This window comes from Anomaloglossus baeobatrachus, chromosome 1, assembly GCF_048569485.1.
Source record: "Anomaloglossus baeobatrachus isolate aAnoBae1 chromosome 1, aAnoBae1.hap1, whole genome shotgun sequence".
Taxonomy (NCBI): domain Eukaryota; kingdom Metazoa; phylum Chordata; class Amphibia; order Anura; family Aromobatidae; genus Anomaloglossus; species Anomaloglossus baeobatrachus.
In genome coordinates this window covers 819,390,938-819,412,003 of record NC_134353.1, presented here as the reverse complement: position 1 = coordinate 819,412,003, position 21,066 = coordinate 819,390,938, and the positions used below count along the sequence as shown (strand labels likewise).

General features: G+C 41.4%; 1 protein-coding gene across 1 annotated transcript in view; it reads left to right on the top strand.

Moving 5' to 3' along the window:
- RHOBTB3 (Rho related BTB domain containing 3) overlaps window positions 1-21,066 on the top strand; it is a 118,314-nt gene that overhangs the window by 47,872 nt on the left and 49,376 nt on the right. Inside the window, exons 4-8 of the mRNA XM_075325082.1 lie at window positions 2,200-2,354; window positions 5,973-6,072; window positions 6,664-7,011; window positions 11,812-11,918; window positions 18,644-18,743. Coding sequence (XP_075181197.1) covers window positions 2,200-2,354; window positions 5,973-6,072; window positions 6,664-7,011; window positions 11,812-11,918; window positions 18,644-18,743 — 810 coding nt within the window. The remainder of the gene's footprint in view (window positions 1-2,199; window positions 2,355-5,972; window positions 6,073-6,663; window positions 7,012-11,811; window positions 11,919-18,643; window positions 18,744-21,066) is intronic.

The following is a 21,066-nucleotide window of genomic DNA, read 5'->3' as shown; positions in this document are numbered from 1 at the left end:
CTGTTTAATAATAAAATATTTTGGATAGCAGCTACTCCATTGTGTGGTATCACATTTTTTAGAGCATTACAACATTATGTGGCAGAGAGTTCCATAGACTCATTGCTCTTACAGTAAAGAATCTTTGTCTGGGATTATGATTAAATATCCTTTCCTCTAGATATAGTGGATGCCTCCTTGTCCCCGTCGCAGGCCTAGGTGTAAAAAGATCATTAGAGAGATCTCTGTACTGTCCTCTCCTATATTTGTACATTGTAATAAGATCGGCTCTAAGCCTTTGTTTTTCCGAACTGAATAACCCCAAGTTTAATAACATGTCTTGGTATTACATTCTCCTCATTCCTTTAATAATCTTGGTTGCTCTTCTCTGCAGCTGCTCTAGTTCAGCTGTGTCCTTCTTATACACCTGAGACCAAAATTGTACACAGTATTCTAAGTGTGGTCGCACTAGTGACTTGTATAGGGGGAAAACTATGTTCTTCTCATGAGCATCTATGTGTCTTTTAATGCATCCCATTATTTTATTAACGTTGGCAGCAGCTGTCCAACACTGGTCAGTAAAGATGAGTTTGCTGTTCACCCATACACCCATGCCTGTTTCAGTGACAGTTTTTGCCAGTGTTTTACAATTAAGTACATAGTTTGTTATACATTTTATTTCTTTGTTTCTTCTGGCCAAGTGCATGACCTTATATTTATCCACATTAAACTTCAATTTCCATTTCTCAGCCTAAGCCTCTAGCATACATAAATTCTTCTGTAATATTAAATTATCCTCCTCTGTATTGATTGCCCTGCAGAGTTTAGTATCATCTTCAAATATTGAAATTCTATTCACAATGCCCCCTACAAAGTCATTAATAAATATTTCTTATAAAGAAGAGGACCCAATACTGATCCCTGTTGTACCCCACTGTTAACTGTGACCCAGTCCGAGTGTGTTCCATTAATAACCAGCCCTTTTTTTCCTATTACTGAGCAAATTCTTAACCCAGTTACACATATTTCCCTCTATTCCCATTGTTTTTATTTTATGTACCAAACTTTTGTGTGGCACTGTATCAAATGTGTTTAAAAAATCATATAGACAACATCCACAGCATTTCCCTGGTCCAGTCTGGAACTTACCTCCTCATAGAAACTGATCAGATTAGTTTGACAGGACCGATCCCTCATAAACCCATGTTGATACTGTGTCATGAGGTTATTTTTCTTGAGATACTCCAGGATTGCATATTTTGGGAAACCCTCAAGGATTGTACTCACAGTAGAGGTTAAACTTACTGGTCTATTATTTCCAGTTTCATATTTTTTGAATATTGGCACACCATTTGCTATACGCTACTCATGTGGTTCCTGTTATTATGGAATCTGTGAGGATTAAAAATAATTGTCTGTCTATCACCGTACTTAATTCCTGCAGTACTAAGGGTGTATGCCATCCGGGCCTGGAGGTTTATCTACTTTAGTGTTTTTGAGGCGGCACTGTACTTCCTTGCTGGATTAAGCAGGTGACATTTAATGGGGAATTTATGGTATCATTGATCATGTCATCTGTCATGGGATTTTCTTGTATAAATACTGTAGAGAAAAAAGTCGTTTAGCAGGATGGCCTTTCCTTCATCCTCTTCCACCATTTTACCCTCACTATTTTTGAGAGGGCCAACACTATCATTTCTGAGTGTCTTACCAATTCTTACAGTACATATATTTTTTTGACAGGGGGTGGGGAGGGCAAACTTTACTGTGGTGTTTAGCAATAAGTCCAGCTGTTGGGGGTTCATTGATGATTTGTTTCTGAGACCCAGTGATGCAGCCAAATATTAGAGTAAACCAGTGGTCACAAAGAAATGTTGGGAGGGTGGGGACTCAAACTAAACTTTTGAACCAGCTTTTGTGCTTTTATTTTATTGCTGTGTCTCTGCTTAAATGGATTTGCGACAAGTGTATTCTCCTGAATTCTTTTTAGAGAAGCAGAAAGGTCTAGTGTCATTATTATCATGGAAAATTAGGGAAAAAAATATCAACTTGAAAAAACTTATGAAGTCATGGTACAAGAAATAACTAGAAGAATACATGGATTTGTGAGATGCAAAAGATATGTGAGAACCAAAAAAATCTCATTTTATTGCTGCATTTCAGTATTATAGAAAAGAAAGAGTCATCATAGATGGGTTAATAAATGTTCTTTTTTCTCAGATGGGCCTTCATGCACCTGCCCCATATGCACCTCAGCCGGTGAGCAATGTGTTCCTGCTTCAGAGCTGATTCAACTCTCCAAGGACTTAGGTGGCACATACCTAGAAATACGTGTGTATCATTGCTCCTATATTAAGGCATTCTTTGGACCACTGGTATGTTTGCAGTGTATTTTACAAAATTTTTACTTTTGTGATGATGGAGACGACTCAATATAAGGAGAGTAGTAATGAATTTAGCAAACCAAAAGTATTATGTGAAGGCTGCTTTGTAGAACTTCTATATCTGTTAAATGAAACACGCAGGGCCCTAAGCCAAATAAAGAAACCTTTCAGATAGAACTGATTGCAGTTAGTTTTAATCACAAAATTAATTACAATCGAATTCAGGAAATGAGCTCAGTGCAGTGTCGGGACTGGCCAAGAAAAGACCCCCGGCAATCAGATCTGCCGGCCCTATCTGCTCACAATACTGTTGTTTGTTCAGTAATTCAATGTTTTATTGTAAAAATAGAAGATTGTAATGGATAAAAGGCTAAACAGATAAATTGTTTCTTCGCAAGAATGTGTCCTATGTTGGGGTAATGTCAATGTCATAGAAAAAGAGTAGGATACATGAGCAGTATTGGAGGCGGTTTATTGAACACGTTTCAAATTGTTTCACACTTCTTGCTCAGGAAAAAACTGAGTGACCAGTGCAGAAAAAGAGTGGAATACTTAGAAACGCGCAATTCTGCTCATGTATTGTAGTTTTTTTCTATGACAACAGCAAAGCGTAGATTACCACATTATCCTTCTATACTAATTCCCTGTGCATAGGCAGAAAGCTGCCAATCAGCAGTAGGGGCAGGGTTACACAAAGCTCATTATCCTTCTATCCTAATATCACTGGACACTAAATTTGTGGATTCTGTTCAATGCATCAAATGTTTTTTGTGTCGTGGGTACTACAACCTAACAAGGTCAGCAAGTTATCCTTTCTTGTCATTCACATATTCTTGGATAAGACCCTATTGCACCTTTAAAGTGCACCAATCACCAGGATTTTCGTATATAACCTAAAGCCACTGCTATACCGGTGCTATGACGCAGATTCCTATAGAATCTATAGATACCTTTAGTTGTCAGCTAGGATGTATAGTTTTTGAAACACAAGCATGTAAAGCTTGTAAAATGAACAGTTTTTCAATTCGCAGCAGGTGCTGAGTAGGTAATAGGTGGGGTGGGGTTTGATAGTTATTCTTGCACCCCTGCCTGTCTGTCCTCCCCTGTCTATTATTTATGCTAATTCCATTTTAGAAGTTTGTGGCTATAAATCATTGTGGATAGAAGGACCTTGCTGACATCATACCCATTGTCATGATCCAGCCCGGCTTTTCCCTGCTGTGGTGTCACTCAGCTCCGGCCTGGTCATGTCAGGGGTTAACTTCCCCTGCCTTGTTCTGGATTCCAGCACACTATATCTTGCAGCTGTACCTATGGTTCAGTACCAGTGATATTTCTGCCTTGCAATCTATATACTGGCTCTGGTGAGTGTTCCCGATCTGTCCTGCCTCCCTGCTACTGTGTCCTGACTTGTACCCTCCCCCGTTCGTCTGCTCGTCCTGGTCCCTGACTACCCGTGTCTGTCTGCTGCTTTCCAATGTCCTAACCTGTTTGTCCTCCTTCCTTATCTATATTTGGACTCCCCGGCTGCTGACCTGTATCCTTGCTTCTGACTCCGACATTCGTCTCTCCCATTTGGTTTGTACGCTTCTCTTTGGCTCCAGACTCTTTGCTAGCTTCTGACCACGATTTGTCTCTCCACGGGCTTCTGTCCTAGACCTGTTGCTGCTGACTCAGATTACTGACTACTCTGCTGACCCCTAGTGGTTGCTTGCTAAACTGCACTCTGAGGCTACATTACCTGTGGCTTCAGTAACTTCAGTCGTGCAGCCTGACACCCATGTGACAAGAAGGTGTGGGGCCTCAGCCAACAAAAAAATAATGTTGCTTCCTGGTATCAGCTATATTGGCTGAGGCCCTGCCCCTTTTGGTCATATGGGTATGACGTGAGCAAGGTCCTTCTAATGAAATTAGCATAAATAATAGATAGAAAAAGATGGACAGGCAGGAGAGCAGGAATAACTATAAAACCCCACCTCAGCTATTAGCTGCTGTCAATCAAAAAAATGTACATTTTACAAACTATACTTGCTTGTGTTTCAAAAACTATACATCTTAGCTGACAACTAAAGGTATGTATAGAATCAGCCTGATAGCGCCAGTATAGCACTGGCTTTAGGCTATATAGGAAAATCCTGGTGATTGGTGTGCTTCAAACCCCTTAGTTCTTGGTTAATGCATAGTGTAAGCAGTAAGCAGCCAATTAGTGTGGTGTGGGTGGGGTTATACAGAGCTCAGCATTCAAAGAACAGGTAGATGTGAAGCAGATAAAACAGGTATTTTATGAAAACTGCAGCAAGCAGCCCTGTAAATGATACATCACAAGAATCAGGATCTCTGCACCTACATCATGTTGCTCTGAGATGGGGTAGCAAAGCCCTAGTGTAGACAGAATAGTCCTACTGGGTGCCGGGTTTAGATATTTTACGTTTGAAGGAGGGGGCCAGGTGATGGCCGGCAGGGCTCCACTCTCCTTCCTCAATCTGGTGCTGTGGATGTGTTCCGACCCAGTTGGGGGGTGCAACACTTAATTACGACTTCTGCGGCTCGTCCGCCACCTTATCGCCGGTCATCCTCGTAGACGTAGTTGGGTAACACACGTGAATGCAGTTGCTTTATAACTTAAAGACAAACTTTTTATTTGGCACACAATCTTCGTGAGGGACACCTTCATAACAAATCTTCCAGGACAGACATGCCAGTTTCCTCCTGCTTTACCATTCTGCTGCTGCTGTTATATGGGGTACCCTTTTGTCTAGCCCTCACCCTGGATACTAGTCTTCCAGCAGCCGAGTCTGACTTCTGCTCTTCCCCGTTAGTTATCTTTGCAGCTTTCCGTGTCCTTAGGACACAATGGAGGAGACCTCCCGGTTCCCAGGCGGAGCCCTAAATAGAGCACATTAGTCCTGGGTAACCTCTCTGCAGAGCTAACTTTACTTCCTGACGTGTCTGGCTACTCACTCCCTGTCACTCCTCCCTCTGTCCATCACGTCTTCCGGGTTACCAAAGTATCTATCTACTACTTCACCCCCTCCTGCACGATTGGTCCCTATATTACACTAAAAGTTGAGTTACAACATTCCTATAGGATTATACATTTAGTCACACATGACAACTTACACTTTGCATAACACAATACAGTATCTCTTCCGTAATAAAATCCTTTACATAAAACACTATAGGATACAACGCACAGTAATACACTTAGAGGGTGTTTTATTTATTTATATATATATACAGTATATGTGTGTGTGTATATATATATATATATATATATATATATATATATATATATACATACACAAAACACAGTATACACTCAGTAGGAGTGGGGTAATCTGGCATCCGCCTACAAATGCACCAGAAAACTATCCTGCGCACAGACAATATATATTGCTGTCAAAGCTGCTGTCTACCCAGGTCTTCTTTCCATATGAAGCATTGCTCACCATTAATACAAGAGGCAAACTGATAATTACTGCATAATTAACCCAGGCAAAAATCCAACATGCCAAGCTAAAAGGGTTGAACCGGATCGCTTATTTATCTCTTCATAGGCAGGAACTTCTCACAAATGTCACCATAATAGTCTTCTACATTTATTTCTAGCTGGAATACTTTATAAGGCAGGTTATGAACCAAAAATCAGCCAAAAGAAAAAAGAAGAATCAAGACCTTAAGGTTTATCCTCCCAAACTACAGCAACCTGGTACAGTATCTATTTCTCTTATTTTATTAGCACACTATTGTACACTTATCCTTGTAAACTTTCCACATCCAGAATTCATTTTTGATATTTTAAACTTCAAATATTATTTTTATAATATATTGCATTAATGAGGCTCAGGGTATCCCTTTAAATGCTATTTTGCTTTTTAAAGAGCACCTGTTAACAAGTGAAAAATGCCCAGTTTTTGCTCTTATTTTATCCTCTCCGCTCCCCTGAGTATTCCTTTGTTGTTTTTTAATCTGCCATGTGGCTACAGAGATTCAGACTTTTTCATATGATGCAAATTTTTATGGTCTTCACCAAGGAGGTGTGGCTCACCTGATTGTTTGGGGGCGTATATTTAGGCTGCTCTGAAACCATGAGAAAACCATGGCTAGTGCACTGGCAGGTGGTAGACGCTAGTCCCACCGCTGCACTAATATTCAGAAAGAAAGGTATGACAAACAGGGGAAACAGGAACAAAAAAAAAAAGTCCGACTTCTGGAACACTCTTTCACAGGACCTTCCACCAAGAGGGCCAGAATACCAATGGATGTTACTTATAAGCTCTATGTATTATTTTTTTTACAGAAAAGATGCCTGTCTTGAATGATGAGCCCTCGCGATATATTATTGATTTTAGAAAGCTGCTGGATCACTGCCAGTGTGCGGATGTCGTCTTCTGTTCTGCTGACCTGAGTCCAATATCTGCAGCTCACAGAGTCGTACTGTGTAGCGTGAGCTCCGTGTTTAGGCTGCTCTTTGGGGTGATATCTGGGAAAGATATTCATGACTCCTGCTCACAAAACATAGCCCAGACCTTTTTCTCTGTGTACCAGGAGCCTGCAGTTGCTGCTAAGAATTCTCCAGTAAGAGTCATTGTTGGAGACCATCTCTTCCAAAAATGTTTATCTGACATCCTTCAGTTCATTTACTCAGGTACCACAGTTATACATTTACAAATTTACTGTTTCTATACACCAATTTGCGTGCTTGTCTTGTTATTATTGAGTAATGGCAATTTTGGACTTCAAAAACATAAGCTAAAACTCGGCCAAAATAGATGATTTGACCATGTCAAATGAATGATTGTTTTGGTCAAAGAGATGATTGTTCATTTTGACCAATGACCGACCAATGAACGATCATATAAAACACTGATTGAGCCTTTTAATCAAATGATTTGTTTGCATCATTAGGCAAAAAAAACTAAAACAAATGATATGTTTGGGGTTTTTTTTTACATCCAACAAACGATTGTTCGTCTTCTCACTTTAGTCTTAAAACGAGTTGTGCATCATTTCAATCAGTTTATGTCAGAATTCTACCAATACAACTACAATTTTTACAAAAACTGTAATAATAAACACAACTCTCAACTGCCCATGCCATGGCCTGTGCTGTAAATTTTTGGTGCAGTTTTTGAAGTTTGCCATCTTCATATATTTGTTGTAAAAAAACCAATTGCTGACTATTTTTTACCTGGCACTTTCTTCCAATTTTCTGCAAACTGTAACCATATACAGTTTGAAATTGTTCCAGAAAATTAAGTATTTCTCCCATAAAATTATTGCAATTACACATTTTGTTGTACACAGATATTTTTCTTGGGCAGTATAAAATTGTTGGCACACTCAACTTAATATTTGGTTGCACACCATTTGGAATATATAACTGCAATCAATCACTCCCTATGACCATCAACAACCTCTCAACTGGAATTTGAAATGACTCTTCTTTTGCAAACTGCTCTAGTTTCTCATATGTGAAGGCGCCTTCTCCCAACAACAATTTTAAGATCTCGCCATAAGTATTCACTGGGGTTTAGAATCCAGACTCATTGCTAGCCAGTTCAGAACAGTCCAGTACTTTTTCCATTCATTTCTGGGGGCTTCTTGAAGAATGTTTGGGGTCATTGTCCTGCTGGAAAACCCATGACCTAGAAATCAAATCCAGCTTTCTGACAATGGGCAGTACATTGTGACCCAAACTAATTTTTTAATCTTCAGATTTCATGAAGCCTTGGACACAGTCAAGGTACCCAGTGCCAGAGGCACCTAATCAACCCCAAAAACATCTTTGAGCCTCCACAATATTTGACTGTAGGTACTGTATTCTTTTGTTTGTAGGCCTCATTCCATTTTCGGTGAACAGTAGAATGATGTGGTATGCCAAAAGCTCTGTCTTGGTCTTATCTGTCCACAAGACACTTTCCCAGAGGGATTTTGGCTTACTCCCAAACATTTTGGCAAACTGCAGTCTAGCTTTTTATGTCTCTGTGTCAGCAGTAGGGTCCTCCAGGGTCTCCTCTCATAGCATTGCATTGTATTCAAATGTCGACAGATAATTTGTACTGACACTGATATACCCTAAGCCTTCAGGACAGCTGTATTTCTTTGGAATTTGATTGGGGCTGCTTATTTACTATCCTGTGTTGCAACTTTTCATCAATTTATGTCTGCTGTCCAGTGAGATTAGCTATGTGCCATGGGTTTTAACCTTCTTCTTAATGTTGCGCACCGTTGACAAAGGAACATCAAGATCTCTGGAGATGGACTTGTAACCTTGCAATTGTTGATAGTTTTCAACAGTTTTGGTTCTCAAGTCTTCAGACAGTTCTCTTCTCCTCTTTCTATTCTCCATGCATAGTGTGTCACACAGACGCACAATGTGAAAATTAAGTAAATTTCTACTTGTTTTATCTGGTTTCAGGTGTGATTTTCATATTGCCCACACCTGTTACTTGCAACAGGTGAGTTTGAACGAGCATTACATGCTTGTAATAAAGTTGTTTATCCACAATTTTGGAAAGATGCCTACAATTTTTTCCAGGCCTGGGTTTTGTGGTTTTGTTTGAAATAATGTCCAATTTGAAGTTTTTTTTCTCAGTTTGTTTTGTGTTGTTCCAATGCACACAACAGAAATAAACATGTATTACAGAACATATTTAATTGAAATTATTTTCTGTGAGAATTACTTCATTTTCTGGAACAATTTCAAAGGTGCTAACACTTTTGACCATGACTGTATGTATATGTAGTGGTTGAAATAACTATTGAACATGTCACCAATTTTCAAGGTAAATATGTTTGTAAAGGTGATATTTACATGAATTTCCCATCCACAGGCAAAGAAATCAAACCATAGATGTCCATAAATTAAATTATGTGTAAGAATGAGAAATGATACAGGGACAAGTATTGAACACACTTACCGAAATGTATTTCTTACTTTGTACATAATCCTTTCTGGGTGATGACAGGTTCAAGATGCCTCCTTTATGAAGAAATTAGTTGCATGTATTGCTTAGGTGTGATGTTGGAGCTATTCTTCCACACATTCTTCAAATTCTGAAGGTTCGGTGGGCTCCTTCTAAGGTCTCTGAGTTTTAGTTCCTTCCATAAATTTTCTATTGGATTCAGGTCAGGTGAGTGGCTGGGCCATTCTAGCAGCTTTATTTTCTTTTTGAGAGTTTTCTTGGCTGTGTGTTTTGGATCATTGTCTTGCTGAAATGTCCACCCTCATTTTAGCTTCATCATTCTGGTAGATGACAGCAGATTTTTATCAAGAATGTCTCATTTGTCCATCCACCATTCCTTAAATTACATGATGTGTATTAATGCTGTGTGCTGAAAATCACTATGATGTCCCCAACTTATAAACTTCACTGCTGTTATGGTGGTTTTGGGCTGATGTGCAGTGCGTTTTTATCTCCAAACATAGTGTGTATTTTGGCATCCAAAAACTTCAGTTTTTGGTCTCATCAGACCAGACTATTTTCTCACAGTGTTTCACAGGCTTGTCTTCAGCAATTGAGTCTTTTTCCTCAGCAATGGAGTTTTGCATGGTGAGCATGTGTGGCGCCCCTGACCTTGTCAGGCACCACTGAGTACTGCACCCATGCTGGGACAGTACTTCCAGGTAATCCTAAAGGCTGGAATAGGGTGTGTACGCACAGTCACATAGCAACCAGGTCTCCCACACCTTGAGAGGGGACCCTTGGGGGCTTGCCTCCACATCTCATCAGGGGGTGTAGTGTAGGGGCTGGGAGCTAAAGTTGCAGAGGCAAAAGGGAAGGAGTGGAGGGAGCCAGTCTGGTAGTGGTGAGTGGCAGCTAGGAGACGCAGACGCGCGCTCAGACTAGTCAGACTCTGCACGTGAAGTAGCCGTTAGCGGGGGAGAACGGTGACCATTCAGTCAGTCAGAAAGACAGAGAGAGAGTCGGTCGAGTACGGGGACTTCTGGTGACTAGGCACGCACGGGGTACAGGTCCCTTGAGTAGATGTCATTTATTGATCTGCTAAACCTGTCGGTGAGGGGAACTACAAGTCCCTCACCAACCATCTAGAGTCTGAGCCTCAGCAGCAAAGAGGGAGCCCATGAGGGGATCGAGCCTGGAGCCATCTCACTTGGTCCACGCTGCCGGCAAATGGTCGAAAAAGGGGAGAAAAGGCAGTAGCGACTTCCCTGGATGAACTCCACAGTACTTCAAGTCAGGGGTTATCCGAAAACAGAAGTGCTAGGAAGGCGTGTTAATGGTTACCCTTAGACCGGCCTGAAGGATACCTGGTTTCACCTGGTTTATTGCAGTATCGCCCGGGTCAGCTAACTTTAACAAAATTAAAGTGAGTAAAGAGCCGTTGAAAGACTTTCTGGACTGAGCCTGAGTTATTCTGGGACCTGTGGTTCTACACACCCGAGCCTCTGGGGCCAGCCTCACTCACGGTAGGCCACACCATCCGACTGCAGACTCCATCAGCCCCAGACGCTCGTTAAAACTGCAGTGGCGGTCACCCATATTCCTGACCGCAAACCGTGAGTGGCATCACGATACATACAAACAAAAACTACATACCTGTTGCCTTGCCATATACAGAAGACCCTGTGACGTCCCTGAAGGTGGATCGATGTCCCTGGGACGACCGGGCTTCACACATGCAAACAGCAATGGAGATGGAGATCATTACTTATTGTTTTCTTTGAAACAATTGTATATTCTGATATCAGGTCTTTCTGTAGCTCTCCAAAGATGTTCCTTGGCTCTTGGACAACTCTTCTGATAATTCTTTTTACTCCTTTGTCTGAAATCTTCCGGGGAGCACTTGGTCATGGCCGGTTCATGGTGAAATGATGTTCTTTCCACTTCTGGACTATGGCCCCAACAGTGCTTACTGAAATCTTCAATAGTTTAGAAATTCTTCTGTAACCAATTGCATTAGTATATTTTGCAACAATAAAGTTGTGAAGGTCTTGAGACAGCTCACTGGTTTTACCTATCATGCAATGTTTCTTGTGTGACACTTTGGTAATAAGACATTTTTTGATCGGCCATCAATTGAACCAGCTAATATTCTTTTTCACTAAGTGGTAGATTGTTTTCTAATTACTGGTAGATTACAGCTGGTGTCATTACTTTCCATGGATTTTTTTCACCTTTCTCTCTCTTCATGTACGTTCAATACTTTTTCCATGTGTCATTTCTCATTATTACACATCACTAAACTAATGGACATCTATTTTTTTTATTTACTTGCCTGTGTGGATAGGATAGGGTTGTTACCAACATCTAGTGAGAAATTTATGTCAATAGCACCTTTAGAAGTATATTAACTTAGAAAATTGGTGACATAGTTAATACTTATATGACCCACTGTAGATTATCGATTCAATATAATATTATATAGCATAATTTTATTCACCAATGATTCTTCTAGATATAACCATGTTCTGATGATATAGGTGCATCACAATGGCAACTGCTAGAACATCATCTTGAAGAAAAACTGAAAGATGCTGAAGAGTTATCACACGTGTCCCGCACAGTGCAAAGCATAATAAATGGACCAGTAAGTGTTTTATTATTATTATTATTTATTATTATTATTATTTATTATTATAGCGCCATTTATTCCATGGCGCTTTACAAGTGAAAGAGGGTATACATACAACAATCATTAACAGTACAAGACAGACTGGTATAGGAGGAGAGAGGACCCTGCCCGCGAGGGCTCACAGTCTACAGGGAATGGGTGATGGTACAATAGGTGAGGACAGAGCTGGTTGCGCAGTGGTCTACTGGGCTGAGGGCTATTGTAGGTTGTAGGCTTGTTGGAGGAGGTGGGTCTTGAGGTTCCTCTTGAAGCTTTCCACGGTAGTGGAGAGTCTGATGTGCTGAGATAGAGCGTTCCAGAGTATGGGGGATGCACGGGAGAAATCTTGTACACGATTGTGGGAAGAGGAGATAAGAGAGGAGCAGAGAAGGAGATCTTGTGAGGATCTAAGGTTGCGTGCAGGTAGGTACCGGGAGACTAGGTCACAGATGTAGGGAGGAGACAGGTTGTGCATGGCTTTGTATGTCATGGTTAATGTTTTGAACTGGAGTCGTTGGGCGATGGGAAGCCAGTGAAGGGATTGGCAGAGTGGCGAGGCTGGGGAGTAGCGAGGGGAGAGGTGGATTAAGCGGGCTGCAGAGTTTAGGATAGATTGGAGGGGTGCAAGAGTGTTGGAAGGGAGGCCAGAGAGCAGGAGGTTGCAGTAGTCGAGGCGGGAGATGATGAGGGCATGCACTAATGTTTTTGCAGATTCTTGGTTAAGAAAAGCACGGATCCGGGAGATATTTTTGAGTTGTAATCGGCATGAGTTGAAGAGGGCTTGGATGTGTGGCTTGAAGGATAGAGCAGAGTCGAGGGTCACTCCAAGGCAACGAGCTTGTGAGACTTGGGTGAGTGAGCAACCATCAAGTTTGATGGAAAGGCTTGTTGGAGGAGATGAGTGAGGAGGAGGAAAGACAATAAACTCTGTTTTGTCCATGTTAAGTTTTAGGAATCGTGCAGAGAAGAAGCATGAAATAGCAGACAAACATTGTGGTATTTTGGTTAGTAGAGAGGTAATGTCAGGTCCAGAGAGGTAGATCTGTGTGTCATCGGCATAGAGATGATACTGGAAGCCGTGGGACTCTATGAGCTGTCCCAGGCCGAAGGTATAGATGGAGAACAGCAGGGGTCCAAGAACTGAGCCTTGAGGGACACCGACAGATAGGGGGCGAGATGAGGAAGTGGTGTGAGAAGGGGAAGTGGTGTGGTTTTATTGTTTAACTTCTCCTAAACATCCTTATAGTTCCAGAGGAACATTTAATCCGTGGCTGAATATATTTAAAATATTTCACTTCATCTTAATGCTGGACATACTTCTTTTTCCTGCTCTTTTGCGGTGCGCTGCAGAGTCCGTGCACTTGTCTTCGGGAGGAACTGGCGTGTCTACACTGTGCAATTTCCTCCTTTAAGTGCTTTTATTAAAGGCAACTGCAAAACCATTTTTAAACATAGACACAATGCCCTATGAGTGACAGCCATATTGTAATCCATAAAATTCAGCATGAAGTCTTCCATTAGGGATTTGCACAGCTATTCCCCTGGTAACATTGGGATAAAGAATAGGTCATCAATAGAAAATTGGTGGGAGTCCAAAACCTGGTGCCACAGCAAACAGCTGATTTTTGCTCCGGTGGTGGCCAGGTGTAAACACTTTGAACAGAGTTGCTGAGCGAGGCTTCATTTGCTGGCCGTTGACAGTTACTTCAGCACGACTCCTGTTATTTTAATTATTCAGGCTGCCGGAGAGTAGGAATAAGAAGAAATTAGAATGCAGGCTTGACTAGATTAATTTTAGTTCAGCTGATTGCTAGAAATGTAAATTTAAGAACCAGAAATATTACTGCAGTTTTAGTGCTTGTACACACTGGCATACTATATTCTCTCCTGTTATTCAGGATTCAAAATGTAAGTCATTTGGTTTGGATTTGGTTTCCTATGACATCTCCGGTTGGCTGTGATGAATTTTTGGAAAGTAGGCGTAGATTAGTGGAGATGGGGCGTGGTTGATAAATTTACCCTGATGTAAGTTCATTTCTTACAATGGTACATGGTAACTGAAACAATTCTACATAGTGGATCTAGTCTGTAACTGCAAATGCGTTGTGTGTATGCAAAACATTTTCTCTCCACCTAGTACTGTGTAAAACTTCTAGGCTGGTATAAAAAAAAATTCAAAGTAAAAATGCTTTTGAATTTATTTTTCTAAAGTTAACAAAATTTAAAGTGTTTGAACAAAAGCTAAACCTAAATTAAGGCCCTGTGCGCACACTGCGTTTTTACCCGCATTTTTTTTTTTTGCTGCAGAAATTTCTTGAGAAAATGGTTGTAACCTTTCTGCAGACATTCCCCAGCAAAACCTATGGAAAAAAATAGCTGTGCGCACACTGCGTTTTTTTCTCAAGAAAATTCTTTCTGCAGAATTTCTTGAGAAGAAGAATGAGCATGTCACTTCTTTTCAGCAGGTACCTGTGTTTTTTGCCATAGATAATGGTAAAAAAACGCAGGGACCAACCTGCGGAAAAACCGCATCAAAAACGCGGTAAAATCGAGGTAAAAATGCATGCGTTATTGGTGCGTTTTTTGAAATTTCTTGAGAAAAATCCTTTTTCTAGTGCGCACAGGGCCTAAATCCATATTTGGTCTCCGGTCTTTGTATTCAACACATCATCAAAGCATCACTTTTTATATTAGAAGAAAAAACGGAGATCTCCAAAATAAAAATTAAATCCAATTTATTCAAAAAACTATTTAAAATCCATGTCTGGTCTGAGCCACTCAAACGCATTTCAGGCATAAAGCCCTTGTTCAATAGCAACATGGGAAAACATTTAAAATACACACGACCAATCATGGAAAGACTGCAACTTAATGAAGGTATATTGGTAACACATTGCACAATCACAATTATACAAATCTACAAATGCAAGAACAGAGTCACGGATACAAGAACAAAGTCAGAAAAACATATCAGAACATCATATTTTTAGGTACACTTTTACATACGATTTGAAGAAAGTCGGCAGGGATGTTGTTCCAAACATCTAGGAAAACTAACCACAAATCTTCTGAGGATATAGGTTTGTGCAAATCATTATGTTGTTCTTTTTTACACTGAAAATAGTTGTTAATGATATTGACCTTATCTTTGGAGTTGTTAGTATTACATTATGGATATGTACCTGCCTCTGTTTCTCAGCACTGATGAGATCATTTATGTTGACCAAACGCCCAAAACTACTTTCTGAAGTGCAGCCCCAAACATGCAAGGAGCCTCCACCATGCTTTACTGTTGCCTGCAGGCAGTCATCACTATCCCCAGCCTTTTCGTGAAAAAACTGCCTTCTTTTACAGCCAAATAAATTATATTTTGACTCATCTGTCCAAAGCATCTGTTGCCAATTCTCTGCACCACAGTTCCTATGTTTCTTGTGCTTATTTGAGTCATTTATCTTAGTTGCCATGTTGAGTGTTTGGATTGTGGTCACAATTCTTGCTGATGGTACTGCTGGACATATTCTGATTTTGGAAGTAAGCTTGGTGTGTCTTTCATCTGCTTCACTAAAGGCTGCTTTACACGTTACAATTTATCATGCGATCGCACCCGTCCCCATCGTTTGTGCGGCACGGGCAATTTTTTGCCCGTGTCGCACAATGCTGTAACCCCCCGTCACACGTACTTACCTTCCAAACGACGTTGCTGTGGACGGCGAACAACTACTCCCTGAAGGAGTGTCACAGGGAGCGATGTGTGCTGCCTCGGGAACAATGTAAAACTGGACGTTAGATTTTTAGAAAATGAGCGACGTGTCAACGATGAACGAGAAGGTGAGTATTTCTGCTCGTTCATAGCTGTCACACGCTACGATATTACTAACGATGCCGGATGTGCGTCACTTACGACGTGACCCCGCCGACATCTCGTTAGATATATTGTAGCGTGTAAAGCCCGCTTAAGTTTCACTGGCCAACCTCTGCATCAACAATCCTCAACATTGCCCATTTCTTGGTGTCTTCAATGCTTAGAAAAAAGACAGTTACTTGCCCATCATACAATACCATTATGTCATCTAATTAGCGCCAAATTTGTTCAGCAGCAGGACCACGACCCTTAACATGTAGCCAATGTCATCTTCACTGTAAAAGAAAAAGAAGGAGTCCTAGAAATGATGATACGGCCCTTACAGAGCCCTGATCTCAACATCAATGAGTCTATCTGGGATTACATGACGATACATAAGGATTTGCGCGAGATCCAGAGAGGATCTTTAATTATTTCCTAAAGATGTGTAGAACAACTTCCTTGTCAAGGTCCTTCAAAAACTGTGTGTAAGTAGTCTGATTTAGATTTCTTTTTCGTTCATTCACTTTTGAAGTTGTCAGTTAATAAAATTAAACTCTTAACACTTCTATTCTTGAAAGTATTCTGCTTTTGATAATTTTTTCAAAGTTTAGTATGCTACTTAAAAAAGTTATATAATATGTTTGCATTATCCACCTTGAAAATATAGGAATCTAAACTTAGTAAACATCAAGCCTCAGTTTAAATAAGGGCACATAAAAAATAAAACAGATGCTAATGGGAACAAATAATTTTCTAGCCCGCAATGCCTGGATGAGAGCAAGGCCTGCATGAGAGCAATGCCTGGATGAGAGCAATGCCTGCATGAGAGCAATGCCTGCATGAGAGCAAGGCCAGCGTGAGAGCAAGGCCAGCGTGAGAGCAAGGCCTGCGTGAGAGCAAGGCCTGCGTGAGAGCAAGGCCTGCGTGAGAGCAAGGCCAGCGTGAGAGCAATGCCAGCGTGAGAGCAAAACCAGCGTGAGAGCAAGGCCAGCGTGAGAGCAAGGCCAGCGTGAGAGCAAAGCCAGCGTGAGAGCAAGGCCAGCGTGAGAGCAAGGCCAGCGTGAGAGCAAGACCTGCGTGAGAGCAAGGCCAGCGTGAGAGCAAGGCCAGCGTGAGAGCAAGGCCTGCGTGAGAGCAAGGCCTGCATAAGAGCAAGGCCAGCGTGAGAGCAAGGCCTGCGTGAGAGCAAGGCCAGCATGATATCAATGCCAGCATGTGAACATACTCATTTATAGTATTTGGCCTTTTATTACATGCCTGTCTTTGTTTCCACACCATCGCTATGCAGATTAAACAGTCATGTCTGAATTTGATCTGATATGCCGATCAAAACTGTCTATTAAAGTCAGTGATTCAGTGGTAAAAACCAGAGCACATAGAGGCCATTACTAGTGCTGTGCTAATGTATATAATGGGTAGGAGAAGCTTGACAACCATTTTATTTTTTTGCATATAAGGAAAAAACAGATGGCACACTGAAGAAAATAAAAAAACAGAAAGAAGGACTAAAGAAGAAAGTTAAATAAAATACATTGATGAGAATAATTTTTGTTGTACTAAAAAAAATAAAAAAAGCATGTCCTTTGCCAACAGAAGTGAACACTACTGGTCTGCTGAGTTTGTTTATTGGTTGTAGCAAACTCCATGCTCATGTCAGGACCTAAAGTTATATATGATATACACTGACAAGCAAATCGATAACAATGCTTTGAACTTTTGACTTTCAGGCTCCATATCTTATCATCCACTACAGCTATGAGCGTGAGACTACTGTCATTTTATAGACAATCATCTCGACTATCTCATACATAAATTTGCTTTCAACTATTTGGCATATGATCAGTTTTGCAGATTCTTGTCATGTCACTGCATTGTTACTGTTTTGCTCCTAAAATCTAAATGTCATTTTTATTAATTTGTTAGTATTTTGTAAATCTCCCTTTGGCTTTTAACACTGCCTGAATTCTTTTGGACATGCTCTCGATCAGATTCAAGCATGTCTCTACCAATGTCTGATCCCAGGTCTCTTTACACGGGCACAATGTTGGTGTATACTGCTCTACTGTCCACTTTTCGTACTTTTTTTGCAAATCCAAGCCAAAGTTTCTTATGACAATATTGAAGTTGATGCTTTTTAATCATTTTTCGGACCACCATGCCAGACTTGTGTAATGTGCATCACACTATGCTTGCAAGGATGTCTGTGAGCTCACTATTATGAAACATGCGAGCCACCTCCACTGCTGTGTTTGTTGTGCCCGAACTGATAGACCTTGTGACAAACCGACTTATTGGCTCCAATCTTTGCCTGGACGTCGACGTCTTTTTATTTTGAATGGATAGATGGATTTCTATTTATATTCTTCCAACTGTCATAGCACTCACATGATGCAATTTTCTTGGCCAAGAGACTGCTATTGATGAGCTGGATAATGCTGTGTCTCTTTCCTTGGGAAATCTTCATGGCTGCTTCACAATTCATACCAGTGACTTTTCGCTTGGGAACTTGGGAGCTATTAGGGAATGTGAGAACAGGTTGTAAATTGTAGTAAACAGGAAGAAAAAGATTTTTCCACCACCAGGAGCAAAACAGTAACAATGCAGTCACATGACAAGAATCTGCATAACTAATCTTATGCTAAATAGTTGAAAGTCAAATTTATGTATGAGATAGCCAAGATGATCATCTATAAAATGACGGTAGTCTCACACTCAAAGCTGTAGTGGATGGTGAGATATGGAGCCTGGAAGTCAAAAATTCAAAACATTGTTACACTTTCCTTGTCAGTGTACGTATGCATACTTTAAATACTTATGATTTACCTTTAGGATGTATTTTTTTTTTTTTCTTCAATAGGGTACAAGTTCACATTGCCAGAAGCCATTGCCATTATGGGAATCTCTTGGATTTTTTTTTAACAACACGTCACTAGCAGACATGCACTTCCAGGTACAAGGTACTGTAAAGTCTTATATTTGCTTTTAAGCATTTTTATATTGTAAATAGTGAATCTTAAGTTTATTGTGCAATCCAAAATCATTTTGGTCTTATCAATTCAGACCTTCATCAGACGGATTGTATAAGAGCTGCAGATAGACTAGTAAAAAGAGCTGCACTGGAAAGACAAACTGTTATATGAAATGCTTTGTCGCAGTTAGGCTATGTGCGCACTAGAAATGTGAAGTTTCTCAAGAAAATTTCTTGAGAAACTTCTGCCAGTGAAAGATTTCCGGACCTGCAGAAAAAATCCGCACCAAATCCGCATGCGGTTTTGCCGCGGATTTGCCGCGGATTTGCCGCGGATTTACTGCGGATTTACCGCAGGTTTGTCCCTGCAATAAATAATAAAGATAATCGATAGACAGATAATGGATAGAGGGAAAGATGGATAGATGAATAGATAGATAGATAGAGGGATAGATAGATGAATAGATGAATAGATAGATAGATAGAGGGATAGATAGATAGATGAATAGATGAATAGATAGATAGATAGATAGAGGGATAGATGGATAGATAGATAGAGGGATAGATGGATAGATAGATAGAGGGATAAATAGATAGATAGATAGATGAGAAAAACCTATATAATGTTCCACCTCCCTGCATTTTCTAAGCTGGCACCCTTTAGTGACTTTCATGTGGCACTAAAGGGTGCTTAGCCTTGTATTTAGCCATAAAATAAATAAATAATTAAAAAAAAACGACGTGAGGTCCCCCCATTTTTTGTAGCCAGCTAGGGTAAAGCAGACGGCTGCAGCCTGCAGACCACCGCTGGCAGCTTTACTTTGGCTGATAATCCAAAACAGTGGGCACCCCACGCTGTTATTTTAAATTATATAAATAATTTAAAACAAAAAACGTGTGGTCCCCCCCATATTGGATCACCAGCCAAGGTAAAGCGGACAGCTGGGGTCTGATATTCTCAGACTAGGGAGGTCCACTGTTATTGGACACTCCCCAGCCTAAAAATAGCAGGCCACAGCCGCCCCAGAAGTGGCGCATCCATTAGACGTGCCAATCCTGGCGCTTTGCCCCAGCTCATCCCGCGCCCTGGTGCGTTGGCAAACGGGGTAATATATGGGGTTGATGCCATATGTGTAATGTCACCTGGTATCAAGCCCTGGGGTTGGTGAGGTCAGGCGTCTATCAGATACCCGACATCACCAACCCAGTCAGTAATAATTAAAAAATAGACAACAAAAAATATTATTTATTTGAAAAAACACTCCCCACATAGCCTCTTTAACCAATTTATTGAAAAGAACAATCAATCCACGTCCGGCGTAATCCAATAAGGGGGGGGGGGTCCCACGGCGATCCATACCATAGTCGCTGTCCCAGTCAATGAAGAACAGAATGTTCCCCATTGGCTGGGAGAGCTGTGCAGTGACCTGAGCTAACATCAATAGGTCAGCTCAGGTCACTGCAGGGGATGACGAGCGCTGCCATCAGGAGCATAGATGAGATCATTACCTTCTGTGATCATCTCCTGTACTGCTGATGTCAGCGCTGTCACTGACTTCTATGCCCGCCGCGTTGTCAGAAGTATCGCGAGAGCCCGTGAAGTCACCGCTAGTGACAGTCTCGGGCCGCTCGCGAGACGGGCATAGACAGCAGTGACCGCGGTGACGTCAGGAGGCAGGAGATCGTCACAGCAGGTAATGATCTCACCTCCTGACAGCAGCGATCGTCATCCCCGCGGCTCCCAGCACTGCAGGATGTCAGTGTCTGCCTGCTCTGCCGCGTGACAGGCTGCTGACACTGCGGGCAGACACTGACACCCTGCAGTGCAGGCAGCCGCGAGGCCGGAGCAGGACACAGACTGCACGGGACAGACCTGGAGATCGCACGGAAGTGCTTCTGTGCGGCGTCCAGGGAGTGTGACGTGTGTTTACTCTCTCCGCCTCCTCTTCCTGGCATAATGACATCGCTTCCTGCAAAACCGCAGGCAGCGATGAGCATTCCCGCAGGTAATTCGCGGCTATTCCGGTGGTATACCGCACATCATTGCTACCTGCGGAATACCCCCGGAATACCGCAGGTACCTGCGGAAATTAATGGACATGCACATTTTCTCAAGAAAGTTTCTCGAGAAAATTTTCTCAAGAAATTTTCTTGAGAAAAATCCGCACAGTGCGCACAGCTATTTTTTTTTCTCATTGAATTTCATGGGAAATGTCTGCACAAAGATTGCAGACATTTCTCAAGAAATTTCCGGGGCAAATCCGCGGGTAAATCCGCAGGTAAAAAGCTCTAGTGCGCACATAGCCTTAATG